This window comes from Xiphophorus couchianus, chromosome 7 (assembly GCF_001444195.1).
Source record: "Xiphophorus couchianus chromosome 7, X_couchianus-1.0, whole genome shotgun sequence".
Lineage (NCBI taxonomy): Eukaryota > Metazoa > Chordata > Actinopteri > Cyprinodontiformes > Poeciliidae > Xiphophorus > Xiphophorus couchianus.
The window spans coordinates 5,501,814-5,518,641 of NC_040234.1; the positions used below are offsets into that span (position 1 = coordinate 5,501,814).

A 16,828-nucleotide genomic window follows, 5' to 3' on the forward strand; every position below is an offset into this window, starting at 1 on the left:
CATACCACTAATACAGTGGTCCCCAACATACCACTGTATTAGATGACAAGTATGTTCTGATATTATTTTTTGCAGGGGAATATATCAACTTGCCATGTTTTCCTGGAAGGTGCCTCCCCGACCTGGAAGCAGAGGGATAATACGTACTCACACATCTCCTGGGTCGCTGGCTGTTCCTGGATGATGTCCCAAATATCCAGGTGAGAAATCCAGGTGTGGAAGTCCAGGCAAGGCGTCCAGTCCAGAAGAATAAAGTTTGCTATGCAGGTATTCGGCTTACCCTAAGAAGACGGACGGCATCCTGGAGGAACAATGTTGGCCTACGTGCAAAACGAAAATCATGGCAGTGACTGGTACAAGTTGTACTTGAGATATATTCAAAGAAGCTAAAGACGTAGCAGAAGCCTCTTCTCATTTGTACCCAGAACAAAACTTAGGAAGTGGATTTTTTTGAATGAGTTTCTACAACTCTGTTTGGCAGATGATGATAGTGCTCACCATATGCCAACGTCAGAGGAGACGTTGACGTAGGCGGCATTTTGGGGAAATTGTAGTGTGCGATGCTGTGAGCTCCGGGGGAGCCAGCTACACATTTTCTAAAAAAGAACAACAAAAACAGTGTGCTGTGGTGGCGCGGGGGTTAAGCACAACCCATATATGGAGCCCTTAGTCCTCGACGCGGCCGTCGCAGGTTCTATTCCCGGCCTGGCGACCTTTGCCGCATGTCTTTCCCTTCTCTCTTTACCCACTTTCCTGTCAATTAGCTATCAAATAAAGGCCACTAGAGCCAACAAAACCTAAAAAAAATCCAAAAAACAAAACATATCATCTGCAGAAAAAAGTGTGTCCATTGTAGGTTTGCTAAATGCATTTATTTCAAGAAGGCTGAAAAAACCCGCCTCATCCTAACGCGACGACTTTATATCAAAAATTGTGAGTGTTTTGTCAAAATTAGCTTGTTTCCATTAGTGCAGTTCTGTGGTCAGTCGAAATGCAGATATTTTTGCTAAATTTAATTTAAAGTTAGTGCTTTATTGAAATGAACAGGCTGCCTTTAGCGGCCGGCATTCGTGAAACGAATATCACCACGTTGCTGTGACTTTTAGTGACTCGTCTGCATGACTGTTTTGGAGTCGTTGGTTTGAGTATTTGATTAATTGTAAGTGGAAGTTGAAAGTGCCAAGTGTCTTTGTAGCTTTACGTGAGCATGCATTTCCTATTCATGCGTTCATACCTAGCATTTCTGTGTGCAGACGATTTATACGTATATAAAATTTACGTCGAACACAATAAAAACTCCCAACGTGGTACATAACGTCCATTGAGAGACAACTGTTTAATCTGATTTATCTGAGGTATTAAAGCAGTGAAAACACAGTTAACCTGTAACATGTAGACTTTATCAGTATAGCTTTATTGAGCCAGTAAGCAAGTATCAATTGGAATTAAATTTATACTCATGCTTGAGCAGGAATACACCATTGACATAAAAACAATGTAGTCAGAGGTTTTTAATGGGGAAAAATGGCTTTAATTCAAAAGTCAATTATTTTAAGACACTGTACAGTTCTTTCTCTTGTGCCAGTCACATTTACGTTATACATGAGGCCAGCTATAACTGACTTATATGTTTATTTCTGTTCATGTTGTTTATAATTTTTGTGTATTTCAACCTTAGTTTTTTTCCGACACGACAAACTTAAGAAAGAAGCTATGCAAACTTGAACCAGAAAACTTACATTAGTTAGATAAGATTGCTTTTCATAAAAAGGTTTTTGTAAATCATAGCACATTTACTTATTTTGCATAACAATACAAATGTATAAGAAAGTGTCAAACAATCTCACGTTGGTATAATGATAAACTTTAGAAGTGCATTACTTTAGCTTTAGAAAACAACCTTCTCAGTTGTTTAGATATCTCCTTCATTTTTAAACCATATATGATTGGATTAAATAGAGGATGATACAAAACTGCCTGTAGAGTCATTATTAAACGGATTAAGTTTGTAAGGTTGGATCCCAGTCGAGCTATGATGACATCAAACGCACACAAACAGGAGAAACTGATCAGCACCAGCAAGTGGGGCGAGCAGGTCTGAGCAGCTTTCTTTCTGACTTCTTTAGAGCTACGATAGGACATGATCAATATTCTGCTGTAAGTAAAAACGATGAAAAGCAGAGGAAACAACAGAGTCAAGACCAGCACAACAGCACCAAACACAGTTTGCACCTTCGAGTCTACACAGTGGAGACCGTAGATTGAATTATTACATAAAATTCCATTTATATTATATTTACAGAGCTTTACATTCACATTCAGTATTACCATAACTGCAATCAGACAAGCAGGCACCAGCCAAGCTAAACTCAAGTAAATACTAACCGTGTTTCTCCCCATTATTGTTGCATATTGTAAAGGTTTACATATCGACACGTAACGATCGTAGGCCATTGCTGCCAGCAGTGAAAACTCTGAAGCGCCCAAACAATAGTAGAGAAAAAACTGCACATAACAAGCTGAATATGATATAATCTGTTTCTCAGATAGAAAATCTGACAGCAGTTTGGGATAGATGTTAGTGCTGAAAACAACAGAGTTCAGAAGCAAAGCGGCGATGAAAACGTACATGGGCTCATGGAGGTTTTCATGCGTCCATATAACATACACAATGGTCAGGTTAGAAATAACAATAAAAATATACACAGTCAGTGTGACAACAAAATACAGATACCTGTATTTATACAACTCTACATGTCCGTCTAGAGTTAAATACGTTTCATTAACTTCACCATCCATAAATATGCTGTACACAAACATGATAACATCATGAACAGAAAATGGCAATGGTTTCACTTTTAAAAATCGAAAGGAATTTGAAAGTGTGTTTGTCGTCTGTTTGCTCTCAAAATGTGCAAAGCAGTTGGTCTTAGTGCACAGAAGTTTTTATTACATTCACGTTATTCTCCATGGGACTCATTAGCTCAAAAATATTGCTGCAGCTTACCAAGTTCATCCTTGGAGGCTAAAGGTTTTCTTAAAGTTATCACTACTCCGCAAATAGTAACTATGGTCGCCATATTCATAGTGAATTCTGTTGAACAGTTTGTGCCCAGGTTATTCGGTACGTGGGTTTTCTTCTACTTTTGTCCAACTACCATTAAACTTGCATCATATAATCACAGCTGAAATGTGATGATATGAATGTGGTTTGCAGTAGTATGTCTGAGTTGACCTGTGATCTTAAGAGAACAGAATAACTCAGGAAGGCTACAGCTAGGCTACGTTGGACATAAGTGGAGGCAAAAGACGAAGCGAAGGTTTTTTTAAAGGTTACCTAGTGTGCTTCCTTTTAATCAAGTTAGGCCTAAACGAACACGGCCTTTATATTTATTGCACACAATTATAGACAATGAAATTTCACCTGCTCAGTTTTGCCTATTTTGAGCTCCTTTCATGATGACCTGTTTTAGGTCTCTGTACCTAGGATTACCAGGATTTTGAGAAATTCCTATCTCTACCAAGAGGGGCCAGATTGGGTATCTTCCTAGAGCTACCGAGAGAGGGCCAAACTGGGTTATTAGCATCCAAATGTGGCCAAACTGACGACTCTGAATGGTCTAATTAGCATCCCTGTAGATGAGCAGGGGGGAGGAGAGCCAAACTCACTACATCAACTTTCACGCTGATTGTCCTTGGAACAGGATAGAAATTTTGAAAATAACTACTTCTGGTGGTTCCCAGATCTGGGAGACTTTGCACATGCAAATTTGCATGCTGCCTTTTGTGCTGTGGAGTATAAATATCTGGACATTCACTCAGCTTTTTAGTTTGCAAGAATCAAGATGGCGAAGAGGACACAGAAGCTGATGAATGCTGAAGAGGCTTTGGAATTACTTATGCAGAATTCCAAGCCTTGGGATTCAGAAGGAGAAGATATAGATGAAGAAGTCATAGACAAAGAAGACCTAGACGCTCAACCGGATTCGGACTCTGAGCTCTCTTCAGGTTAGTTTTCTCAACCTGCTTATTTTATTTTCCTGACTATTTTGTTATTTAGAAAGAAACAAAAAGTTGATTTGAAATTGTTTTTCTTGCAGATGAGGAGACTCTCCCGCTACCAAAAAAGAGAGCTCGTTCGGGGAGTGAGCCGACAGAGACCACGAAGGATGGTACAGTGTGGCGGCAGGAACAAGTGGGGACACATCTCCATTTCACTCCAATTGAGCCGTACGCCAAAGATGGAGAGCCAAGCGCTAAGGCCAGTCGAAGCATCCGGAGTCGCCTTCAGAGCTTCCTCTGTTTTATTACTCTGGAGATGCTTCGTACCATTCAACAGTGGACCACCCAACATGCAAGTCAGGAGCAGCAGGATTGGTTCATGGATCTCCCGGAACTAATGGCATTTATTTCAGTCATTATCTTGCGGGGGGTGACCAAGGTTCCATCACTATGTGACAGCTGGTCAGCAAACCTGGGAAACCCAATGATCATTTCAACTATGGCCCGAAACCGCTTCCAAAACATCATGCGACACCTACGCTTTGATGACATGTTTACACGCCGTGAGCGAGCGGAGACCAACAGATTCGCTGCAATCTCTGATCTTTGGGAATCGTTTGCCGCTAACTGCATCTCATCCTACAGCCCTGGTCGACACATCACTGTTGATGAACAGCTTTTCCCCACTAAAACCCGCTGCTGTTTCCTTCAATACATAGCAACAAAACCGGACAAGTTTGGCATCAAGTTTTGGGTGGCTTGCGACTTGAAATCAAAGTACATCTGCAATGTCTTCCCATATCTTGGCAAGGACCCCAGTCGTCCCAGCGGGGAGAGACTGTCCGAGACTGTAGTGATGAGGCTGATGGAACCGTTCATGGACAAGGGCAGAACTGTAACCACGGACAATTTCTTCACATCACTGTCACTTGTGCAACGACTGCGTAGCCGGAAAACCACCATCCTCGGCACAGTCAACAAGTGTCGCAGGGAAATTCCACAATCCACTAAACGTAAGGATCGCACTGAATTCACCACTCAGGTGTTTTCAACATCTGATGCCACGCTGACTGTGTATGTGCCCAAAAGGAAGAAGGTCGTTTACATTCTCAGCAGCATGCACAGCGTGGTTGAGACTGAGGATACCACCAGAAGAAAGACCATCAAACAATATAACAAAGCAAAGTGCGGTGTGGATGTGATGGACAAAATGGTGCGGGAGTACAGCGTGCGTGCAGGAACACGGAGGTGGCCAGTTGCCGTGTTCTACAACATGATTGACATGGCAGCACTGAATGCGCATGTGCTGTATCAGGCATGCACTGGGGTGCAGGAGAGACGGGTGGACTTCCTGGTGGAGCTCGCAAAAGAGTTGGCTAACTCTCATGTGAGTGAGAAGAAGGCGTGCAAGGAGCAACTGCTTTGCCAACAACCTGCCACACCCAGCCCAGGCAAAAGGGCGAAGTGCCAAATCAACCGTCGATGCATTAAAAATAGTACAAATAGGAGATGCGTTGACTGCTTCAAATACGCATGTGGCAAATGCAGCAAGCCCATGAACTGGCAGTGCCAGATGTGTGCCGACAGTGCAGACAGTGCACAGAATGAGGGCTGAAATGCCACTGTGCCTATTGCAAATAATTGCGGAATTGTTTTATTTCTTGTATTTTTTTTATTGTTATTAATGACAAAAATAAAAAGCATTCAAACAAATAACAGTTGTTCTTTTGTATATTTTTTTGTATATCTTCTGTATCCTCTTCTCCATCCTGCTTCTTGCAAACTAAAAAGCCTCTTGACCTCTTGACTTAGACACAAATACATCTGGTACCTGTCTGTAAAATTTCTAATTCTCCATTTAAAATATTAAAAATAATTCATTGTGCTTTTTTGCTAAAATAAAACTAAGCTAAATATAACATATATACAATCTTTATATTATATAAGCAGGGAAATTACTTCGCTTTTGCAGCATAGAGAATAGAGACTATCTACAACTTGAAGTTGTAGATAAAATAAAATAAAGAAATAACATGAAATTTAAATTGATTAGCACTAGGAGAGGGCCAGGTTTTCGATTTCTCCCCAGACTGGCTTCATCCATTCTTCTATTCTTCTATTGTTCTATTGTACATGTGGTCGTTGACCGTCAGGCCAGAAGGTAGGGATGTGAATAGTCCATGTTGGGGGTGGGTATCTATGATACCTACGACTAGTCAGTCTAGTTTTGAAGCATACATGAAGTGTTTTTGGAGAGATGTGACCTTTTGCAGCTGATCCATGATGTTGTGTTGCATTATCCAGGTCATTTTGCCAAATGTACATAGAGTTTGCAAAACATACAATCTGTTTCAAAAAGTATGCAAAGGTTTTTCTAAAAGAAATTAGTAATGTTTCTCTTTGAAATAAAGCTAAGAGGGTATAAAATGACAGTTTAGAAATAAACTAACCAAATTAATTGTGTTGATCCACCTCAAAAAAATCATGCAAAAAGTGTAAGCAAAAGAAATCTGGGAGACTTTGCACATGCAAATTTGCATGCAGCCTTTTGTGCTGTGGAGGATAAATAGGTGACTGCTTCACCTATTTAGTTCACAAGAACTAATGGCATTTATTTCAGTCATAATCTTGCGGGGGGTGACCAAGGTTCCATCACTATGTGACAGCTGGTCAGCAAACCTGGCAAACATGATTGACATGGCAGCACTGAATGCACATGTGCTTTATCAGGCATGCATTGGGGTGCAGGAGAGACGGGTGGACTTCTATTTTACTGTCAGTCCTGCACTTTATATTTTATATTTAGATTTATATTCATATTTTATACTGTATTTTATTTTACTCACAACATTGGAACCTCAAACATTGTCCTGAGCCTGAAGTGTTCAATGACCCTTCTTTTGGAATGCAGAGTTCAGCTTTGCCCCCCTCTTGTGGTGCGTCAGTAATGGCCTTATTTACATAACAAAGGCGCCTCTTCACACCCTCTCTCGGAGGGCCAAACTGGCCCCTCTCTGGTACCTGGACGAAGATTCCCATTTTGGGAATCTTTGGTAGTCCTAGTTTAATGCTAATAAGCTGCAGTTGGTCACTCTTCCTAATATACCTTATTTTTGAGAACTACTGCCAGTTTCTTTTCTTTTTTTCTTTTTATCGCCCCACAAGGGGTCTTTTTTGTGGGCTCTAGTGTCCCTTTTTTCAAAGTAGGCTGACAGGAAAGGGGGAAGGAGAGAGGGGGAGACATGTGGTAAATATCGTCGGGTCCGGGAGTCGAACCCGCGACAGCCGCGTCGAGGCTACGTTTTTGCCTGAATGTGGGTCGCGCTAACCTCTCCGCCACCACGGCATGCCCCTGCCAGTTTCTTTACAATATTTTAGGTGCCTTCCTGTGTGAGTCCATTCGATTAGAATCTTTCTTCACACCACAGTCTGGACTTTATCTTATTTACTTGGATTCCTTCGATTTAAAACTTTAACAGAATGCACGCCAGGAGGCAGATGTGGGAAGATGGCTGTTTTTTATATACATGTTTTGATTGTGGGTTTGTGTTGCATGTGTTTTTTGGAGGGGGTTGTCCCCAACGCAAATGTCAACATCTACAGTTTGCATTTCTAAAGAAGTATTTTTTTCAACGAAGTTCCACGAATGATCAAGGCTTCCTAAAACACTTGAAAGCCGAACGAGTATATTCTCACCAGTCTCATGGTTGAATAACCTAAGTAACAGGTTAAAAGCAAAACATATTTATTTTTGAGCTCACTTGTCTTAATTATTTAGTACTTTTGCAGCAAAAGTTCCTGAATTAAAAACATTGACATATGGTTTTCACTTACAATGCAGGTAACTAGAACCCTGCAATTAACTCGATTAAAAAGTGCAGACAATATTTAAGCATGTCTTTTCAGGCCTGGTGGCGAAGGAAATAAAAGTGAGCCAAAATGCGAACGGCAGCGTGGCATAGCGTAGATTCATTTCAGAGACTTGACCAAATAACAGACATAAGATGTGCAAGAATCCTGCAAAAGCCATGACTCTAACTAAAATACTATGCTGGACAGGGGGAGGGAAGAACTGATCAGGAGACTCAGGTGAAAAACATGAGTTACATTAACAGGAAGGAGATTGAGCTGATACATGCAAGCAAGAAATAAAACCTTTATCTGGAAGATAACTGAACCTATTGAACGACAACAAACCAAAACACTGACATCGTGACGTGCGTTATTTTATCTAGTAAACTTAAAGGATTGCTTCATCTTAAATGTAATTTAATATGATCTATGGTCCACTACTAGTCGCACCTCTAATTGAGATTGTGTACATTTTTAATTCATGACCAACACTGGCTGATCATCTCTCAGACTATTGGAAATTACAAACAGAAGAACAGGTTTTAGAGTAAGGAGGCATAAATAACAAAATAAAAATAGTTTGGGAAATTTTATTCTGTAAAGGATAATAGAAAAAACATTTACAAATCAATACATTGTACACATGGGCTAATTTAGTGATTTTACTTATAATCTTTAGCCGTTGCACACTTATAATATTGACATGCATCAGATACGTAGACACAGTAATAACCGTAAAACTTTAAACGACATTAGATAAAACATATTTTGCATATCAGAAGTATTGACTGCCTGCCTATAATCACTGCTGATTTTTACTCAAGACAACTTTTGCCTGCCAGAACAACCGCTTCAGATGTTTGTAAATTTCCTTCATTTTGAACCCGTATATAAACGGATTAAACAAAGGGTGATACAGAACAATTTGCAGCGTCATGATTAAACGCGCCGTTTTTGAAAAGTCCGATTCCACGCGCACAATGCATATGTCGTATATGCTCAACAAAGTCAGGCTGAACAACACCAACAAGTGGGGCAGGCAGGTCTCGGCCGCTTTCCTCCTGACCTCTTTGCTGCTTCTGTAAGAAATGATCAGGATCTTTGTGTAGGAGAACAGGATGAAAAGTATAGGAAGTATTACAATATCTAGAATGGCAAACACACCGAATATAGCGAGAGATCTCGGCATCACGCACTGAAGCGTGTAGACTGCGTTGTTACAAAATATCCCTCTGATGTTAAAGCTACAGAGTTTAACTTTGGTGCTGCTGAGCATTATTAGTGGAATTGATGCGTGACAAGCAGGAACAAACCAGGAGAAAACCAGGAAAACGGTGACCGTGGTGTTTGTCATAATTGTTGGATAAAGCAGGGGCTTGCATATAGACACGTACCGATCATAAGACATGACCGCTAGCAGAAAGAACTCTGCCGGACCCACGAAGTAAAAGAAATAAAACTGAAGAAGGCAGGCTTCGTAGGTTATTCTCTGCTTTTCGGACAAGAGGTCAATCAAAAGCTTCGGGTAAGTGGTGCTACTGTAAAAGACACAATTCACCAGCAAAGCAGCAATGAAGACATACATTGGTTCATGGAGGTTTTTGTTAGCCCAGATGAGGTACACGATAGTCAAATTACTGCATATGATTAGGATGTAGGCAGAGAACATCAGAAAAAAGTAAGCATATTTGTATTTGCTCATTTCCACATACCCATCCAGAAAAATGTAGGTAGCATTCATTTCATTGTTCATGGTAGTGCACTCTGAGTCGGCTGCTTGAAATGACGCACACTGAGCCTGTGATAAAATTTTATATGGTTGCTTCAGCATGTTATAAACCTCTAGACAGCTCGTCTCTGGAGGTCCAGTTCATCAGTCAACAACATCGTCCATCAGGCCCAACAGATTTACTTTCACAAGCGGAGAATTACGGCTTTTGCTACTTGATTTGTACATAAAACTTTATTTTAAAAAATTGTTCGGTTTATTTGAAATGTAATGGACACAAATAAAATAGAAAAAAGGAAAAGGTTTAAAAAGAAAGGAGATAAGAGTAGGGAAGAAAAATAAGGATAGAGAAAGTCAAGACCCTTGAACTCTGACCCGTGGGAGTCAGAGTTCAAGAAACCACAACAACATATGCACATATAATACTAATAACTGACATCATTGGAAAGTACAAGCTGATACAAGATGTATTTAGTTGCAATAGCAAGAGTGCATCTGACAAACACCTGAATCTGAACGCCAACCAGGACGAGACGCCGATCCCGACCCCATCTGGAGACGGGCCAGAAAGAGTCCAGACAGAAACAGACACAAACAGTCCCAACAATCTAAACTCTGGATCTCACCTCTTCACACCAGCCCCGACATGGGTTCCTCCACAGTGCCACTCCAAACTCGCACACAAGCATTGAACACCAAACACAAACATTACCAATAAACGTTTCTATGATTCTGTTCGGCTTTAGGATAAGGAGAAACCCCACAACTTATGGAAAAGTCTTTTGGGGTCTTTTCATACCTCTGTTCTCTGATAGGAGTTGGGGGTTAGAGGAGGAGGAGGAGGAGCAAGCCATGTGGCTTCAGGCTTTGTGGGGACTCCGGTTCTCCCAGGATTGTTTGGACTTTTGGATCATGAGTCCTGACTGCGAAGGCCAACCCTTCATTGGCCAAAGTGGCCCCGGGGTTCCGGCTGGCTGTTCCTGGCCGTTAGAGTGTGTGGCAGTGATCGGGAGCGTGGTTTCATTTTGGACCTGGTGTGCCATTTACGGTGGATGTGTTGTGTGTAGATAGTGAGCTGCCAGCATGCTTGGATGCCATTTTTTATAAGACAAAATAAAATATCTGACATTATTTAGTCTATCAGAACCAGAACCTCGAGGTTCTCCGTTGCTGACTGTCGCTGCAAATCAGCAGAGAAATGACCGCAGCTGTTGCGCTCCAGACCGTAAGACGGAGAATCTCCCCACTGGACTAGAACCGAACCGAATCACACATTAACCTGTTATAGAGAGCAACTTGCCACTGGAAAGTGTCGGAAGATGCCCTTTGTGCAGCTCTGGTAACTGTTGTGCTGTTCGTGGCTGTACTCTAATAATCAGACCAAGTTTAGTTTGTGGCTGCAGCAGCAAGTGTGTTTTGAACATGCTCCCAATGCAAAAGCGGTAGTTTTCATTGCCTACCGACAGATAAGCAAACAAAAAGAATTTGGCTAAAAATTCTAAACTTGAAGAGAGAACCCAAAATGCTTTTTGTGCTTCATTTCATTGTGTGGACAAAAAGCAACAGAAGAAAACCCGCATCTGCGTCCAAAGCAACTGAGTCAGTGAAGTAGCTACATATGCTAGTGCAACTTGAAGAAATGCGGCCATTTCTTCAAGTCGCCATCACTCCCCGCATTAGCTGTAGGTAGTGTTAAGGAAAAATGATTATTTTCAGTGCAGTTAATCTTACGACATGTGTAAAAGGTATATTCAACACTCTTATTTGGAACAGCTTTGTGTCGAGCATTTGGGATTGAGCAGATGAGCAGGCATTCAGACATGTGGGGCCTCCCTGCTGAGGCCACGAAGCCATAAAATTAGCATTCCCGGCAGGGCAGAAGCACTGGATAGATTTCACAGGTATCTGTGAGATTTTATCTCTGGTCGTTCTGTACTCAGAATGACCGTGGGAGCCACGGGGGGGGGTCAGGGCCAGCGATCCGCTCTGTTGTTTCGCCAGAAGCCAGATGGCCCTTTGATCTTTGCCGTAAATTAACGGGAGTTCCAAGTTTCTCTGAGTGCTTAAGGGAGTTTCCAGTTGGTCAACAGGAGGAACGCGTTGAGTGCATAAATTAAATAGAAAAACACCTCCTTACTATAAGATTACGTGTCAGGAGAAAAAATACAGAGAGCAGCCAACATTTTGCCTTTTTTTACATCGGCTCTCTCCAAAGACGCGTCTTTGCTTTTTTGTTCGTCTTTGTTTCGTTTTTGTCTGTCTTTCCCTTGTCTGTCTTTGTTTGTATAAGATAAACAATGCATATCTCTGTTACTCAGCAGCTTTGTTGATTGATTCATGCGTTGCTTTGTATGGAATTAAACTCTGTGATCTGTGACGTCAACACGCTTCGTTGTTGTTTTCACTTTAGCAGCACGCCGCCGCCTGCTGAGGATCCGGAAGATTAAGGAGGAAAGAGCCAAATGTTTTGTCCAAAGTTAACATTAAATTATCCTCTCTTAATAGTAGCAGTAAAACAATATTGCCACATTTAAGCTTTTATAGCTGATGCCCACATATTTTATGGCGTAAAAGCTCTGACAAAAGCCGGTTAGCGAGTTGCTAACATGTAAACAAATGGCGGTTCCGGTTTGTGGCGGAAGTCGTGCCCACAAATCACGCAAAGCTTCATGGGGGCTTTGAATAAGGTGGATAGAGCTGCAAGTTAAAAACACAAAGCACATAAACAAATTAGAACAGATAGGCTAGTAGATGTAAACTGTCAGCGCCGTTAAATGTCTACACTTAGCAGACAATTTGATGTTTGTTTTATGACAAATTAAAAAATAATTGTGATTAATGGAAGCCGACTTTACTGTAAAAGTAATGCGTATGCAATTTGAGCCACTACTCCGCACACTTCCCTTAAACTTGTCAGAAGTTGCTGCCATGCCAACATGTCTTCAAGGAATAGTGTCTGAAATCCACGGTGGATAAAGAAGTCTCTTTAAAAGGTCGCCGTGTCTCAAACAGTTTACCAACAAAGAAGACGTCTCTTCTCCCACACACCGCTTTAAAACTATTAGTCTGTCTCACTTTTTCATTTCTGTTTTCGTAACTACGTTGCCTACTGCAATGAATGTCACTTACATCACTCTTGACGGTCACTTAGAGATTGAAAAATACAGATATGTCTATTTTGTCTTCATGTTTACAAGTTATGTTCTGATCCTGTCCAGCAATTCCACAGTGTTTTGCCTGATTGTGATCCACAGAAACCTCCATGAGCCCATGTATGTTTTCATTGCTGCTCTGCTGATGAACTCCATGCTTTTCAGCACCGTGGTCTACCCGAAGCTTTTGATCGACTTTATATCTGAAAAACAGATCATAGCTTATGTAGCTTGTATCTTTCAGATGTTTTTGTTCTATTCATTAAGTGGTTCTGAATTTTTACTGTTGGCTGCAATGGCTTATGACAGATATGTGTCCATATGTAAACCTCTGCAATATCCAACCATTATGAGAAAAAGAAAAGTGGCTGTTCTCCTCGTTTTATCTTGGTTCGTTCCTGCCTGCCATGTGGCTGTGACCACTGTTCTGTTTGCTCATTCGAATCTCTGTAGCTTTACTTTGAAAGGCATTTTTTGCAACAATTCAGTGAATTATCTTTTCTGCGTGGCTTCAAGAGCGATAGTGATCTACGGCTTAGTGGTTCTATTCAACATCAGCCTTCTTCCGATGTTTTTCATCCTCTTCACTTACACAATGATACTGATAGTGGCCTGTAGGAGCGGTGGGGATGTGAAGAAAAAAGCAGCACAGACGTGTTTACCTCACCTGCTGGTTTTAATCAACTACTCCTGTTTGCTCACTTGTGACATGATTATTGTTAGGTTACAATCTGATACTTCAACAACTGTACGTTTCATAATGACATTGCAGATAATAATGTATAATCCTCTTTTTAATCCAGTCATATATGGACTGAAAGTGGGAGAAATTTATAAACACCTGAAGCGGTTGCTCTGTCACACCAGAAGAAAGTGACAGCTTGTTTAAACTTCGGTCGTTTTTGTCTTTTTTCTGTCCCTGGAAAGAATTATTTTTGAAAACTTTTTAATTATTAGAGGTAAACGTGGAATTTGGTCAGTTTTGTGTGTTTCTCACATTCATTTACCTTATCTACAATAATGATAGTCTTAACTAGTTTTCCTCAGGCTTGTTTTAAAGCCTGTGTAATTTAAGACAGGATGTACTACTGTTATTATTAATTATATTTTCTTTTCATAATAAATGGTTATTCTGTGAAGCTAAAGAAGGTCCTTGTGCCTATGTGTGTTTTTACAAAAATATACATTCAAAATGCTGCGCAGATCTTCGTTAATAAAGCTTGTCACTGACGTGATCTTATTTATCAATGTTTTATGAAAGGTTTAGTTGTATATTTACTGCCAAAACTAAATATTAAACATTTTGTATTTATCCAGCTCTGGAAAACATGAAGAGCACACTGCACTGACCCCCATTGAAAACCTCCTGGTTCTTCCACCAAATATTGATTTCTGAGTTAAAACATTAATGTTGTTTTTTTCTATATGAATATGAACTTGTTTTCTTTAAATTATTTGAGGTCTGGAATCACTGCATCTTTGTCTTTATTTTGACCATTTCTCATTTTCTGCCAATAAACTAAATATTTGTTTGGAATTTCAGAGAAATGTTGTCAGTAGTTCATAGAGTAAAAAACAATGTTCATTTTACTCAAACATAATCTTATAAAAAGTAAAATCAGAGAAACTGATCATTTTAAGTGGCCTCTTATTTTTACCAAACAACATTCATGTTACTTTGTTTTAAAATGATTATTTTAACTGTAAATACATTTTTAATGAGAGTTTGTTTTAAGAACAGTACACAGTAAACTAGTTTGTGCATAAATGTAAAATGGAGGTTACCGTATTTTCTGCACTATAAGGCCTTCAATTTTCTCACGAGCCTAAAAACCTTCAATTTTCTCAAAAGCCAAAAGTGCGCCTTATAATCCGGTGCGCCTTATATATGGACCAATATTGAGCCACAACAGGTCTCACAGCTACAGTAAGCAGCCACCGACTTCATTTTCCCCCGTAGAAGAAGAAGCGCGTGGTGCATGCTGGGTTTTGTGTAAAGACCCCAAAATGGCTCCTATTAAGAGACACGCTTACGACGCAGAGTTTAAGCTCAAGGCGATCAGTCAGTCAGCAGAACACGGGAACAGAGCAGCAGCCAGAGAATTTAACATGAACCAATCAATGGTGCGGAAGTGGATATATTGTGATTTAACTAACGTTTGATTTACCGTAACAGTATCAGACTGTTTTTTACGTGTTTATTGAATCGAGGAAAAGTTCCCCTCCACTATATGTTATACCTTGCTGTTGTTAAAAGATAAACTGTGTCACAAAAATACCACGTCACTTACTTTACCTCGGGGAAAATAATAAAACAGCTGTTTATTTATTTTAGGAATGAACAGAGTTTTCAGAACGCTGGTTTGTAATTTATTAATAAAGTTTGACTGACCTATCTGATGGATGCATAACGTAACCCCAGCCTCTACTGTAGCGTCTATTCTATGCGCCTTATAATGCGGAAAATACGGTACTGGTGTGGTTTTTTTTTACGATGTTTTCAAATTAGACTCTTAACCAGAATGAAATGCTTTTGTATTTTGTCACAGCAACAAGCATCAGTCTTGATTAATACAATACAACATCTATAGCTATCTGTGTATTTCCATCTGTTAAACATAAGTTTGAATACAAAGTGATTACCTATCCAGGGTTTCCCCCAGAGTATTATAATTATATTTTATATTATTATATATATATTTTTTTTTCCAAAATGGCGCCGGTTCAGCTGGCTGCCTGCAGACGCAGCTTCCGTCGTGTGTGTGTTAATCTGTGTATATTTGCTTAAAGAACCCATAGATCATCAGTTAAGCTTCCACAATGGCTGGATGTGGTTCTGTCGGTTCTGTCGCTGTTCTCTACGGAGTAGAGGCATGATTGTTACGGAGAACCTCGCTGAACGGAGCAGGGGCATTGTTTACAAGCGTGAAAAGCTGATTGCGCTGTGTAAGCCTCTGCTGCTGCCCGGAGACGGGCCTGTGGTCCCAAAGGAGCTATGGAGGAGACGACGGGGCTGCAGGTCTGGAGCTAAACGGAGGGGGAAGAGGAGACGGCACAAACCGGCGATACCGGCGATTATTGTGGGGAACGTGAGGTCTTTGGGGAATAAGACAGATGAAATCACGGCGCTGGTTAGGACCCAGAAGGAGTACTGGGAGTGCAGTATCTTCTGCTTCACGGAAACCTGGCTACACTCGCTTATTCCAGACCGCAGCGTGGAGGTTCCTGGATTTTCCTTGGTGCGGGGGGATAGGGACCATTCCAAGAGTCGGAAGAAGAAGGGCGGCGGGATTGCACTTCATGTGAGTGAGAGGTGGTGTAATCCCAGTCATGTTAACGAGAAAGAACAGATTTGTAGCCCGGACATTGAACTTCTGGCTGTGGGAACACGGCCGTATTATTTACCGAGGGAGTTTACGTCCGCCATTTTGATCGCTGTTTACATTCCCCCATCAGCTGATGCAGCGGTGGCCTGTGACGTCATCAGCGCTACTGCAGCCAAACTACAGACTCAACACCCGGACGCCTTCATGGTCATCACAGGTGACTTTAACCATGCCTCATTGGACAAAGCGCTACACAACTTCCAGCAGTATGTTGACTGTCCCACCAGGGAAACCAAACTCCTGGATCTCCTGTATGCTAATGCCAAAGATGCATACAGCGCCACAGCCCTGCCCCCCCTTGGCAGGTCGGACCACATCTTGGTAAGGATGACTCCCAAGTATGTCCCTTTAGTGAGTAGGCAGCCTGTGCGCATCAGGACGGTGAGGAGGTGGACACAGGAGGCAGCTGAGGCACTGCAGGACTGCTTTGGGTCGACAGACTGGGATGTGCTCTGTGAGCCTCATGGGGAGGACATCGACAACATGTCTGACTGCATCACTGAATACATCAGATTCTGTGAGGACACTGTCATGCCAGCCCGGACCGTGCACTGCTTCTCCAACAATAAACCCTGGATTACCAGTGACCTGAAGGCACTTTTAAAGAAAAAGAAGACGGCTTTCAGGTCAGGAGATGAGGAGGAGCAGAGGAGAGTCCAGCGTGAACTCAGAGAGACACTGAGGACATGCAAGGACAACTACAGGAG

The 16,828-nt window shown here is 41.3% G+C and overlaps 4 protein-coding genes across 4 annotated transcripts; 2 read left to right on the forward strand and 2 right to left on the reverse strand.

Moving 5' to 3' along the window:
* Nucleotides 1-1,866: 1,866 nt before the first annotated feature.
* Nucleotides 1,867-2,820, reverse strand: LOC114148579 (olfactory receptor 11A1-like). Its single transcript, XM_028023955.1, has one exon. The coding sequence runs from the start codon at nt 2,818-2,820 to the stop codon at nt 1,867-1,869; it is 954 nt and encodes a 317-aa protein (XP_027879756.1).
* Nucleotides 2,821-3,731: 911 nt separating this feature from the next.
* Nucleotides 3,732-5,617, forward strand: LOC114148914 (piggyBac transposable element-derived protein 4-like). The gene is made up of 2 exons (XM_028024428.1): nt 3,732-4,008; nt 4,101-5,617. The coding sequence occupies exons 1-2, from the start codon at nt 3,846-3,848 to the stop codon at nt 5,615-5,617; spliced, it is 1,680 nt and encodes a 559-aa protein (XP_027880229.1). The 5' UTR covers nt 3,732-3,845.
* A 3,039-nt stretch (nt 5,618-8,656) lies between these two features.
* On the reverse strand, nt 8,657-9,879 carry LOC114148919 (olfactory receptor 6N2-like). The gene is made up of 2 exons (XM_028024433.1): nt 9,866-9,879; nt 8,657-9,608 (listed from the first exon to the last, which is right to left on the reverse strand). Exon 2 carries the CDS (start codon nt 9,605-9,607, stop codon nt 8,657-8,659), a length of 951 nt encoding a protein of 316 aa, XP_027880234.1. The 5' UTR covers nt 9,608; nt 9,866-9,879.
* A 2,320-nt stretch (nt 9,880-12,199) lies between these two features.
* On the forward strand, nt 12,200-13,612 carry LOC114148924 (olfactory receptor 11A1-like). The gene is made up of 2 exons (XM_028024436.1): nt 12,200-12,211; nt 12,596-13,612. The coding sequence occupies exons 1-2, from the start codon at nt 12,200-12,202 to the stop codon at nt 13,610-13,612; spliced, it is 1,029 nt and encodes a 342-aa protein (XP_027880237.1).
* Nucleotides 13,613-16,828: the final 3,216 nt, after the last annotated feature.

What these genes read in the sequence shown, in the direction of transcription:
- LOC114148579 (XM_028023955.1), bottom strand. Translation starts at nt 2,820, where the DNA reads ATGTTTGTGTACAGCATATTTATGGATGGTGAAGTTAATGAAACGTAT.
- LOC114148919 (XM_028024433.1), bottom strand. Translation starts at nt 9,607, where the DNA reads ATGAACAATGAAATGAATGCTACCTACATTTTTCTGGATGGGTATGTG.
- LOC114148914 (XM_028024428.1), top strand. Translation starts at nt 3,846, where the DNA reads ATGGCGAAGAGGACACAGAAGCTGATGAATGCTGAAGAGGCTTTGGAA. An exon ending in GGACTCTGAGCTCTCTTCAG is followed by an intron (nt 4,009 to 4,100) that starts GTTAGTTTTCTC and finishes TTTTTCTTGCAG; the next exon opens with ATGAGGAGACTCTCCCGCTA.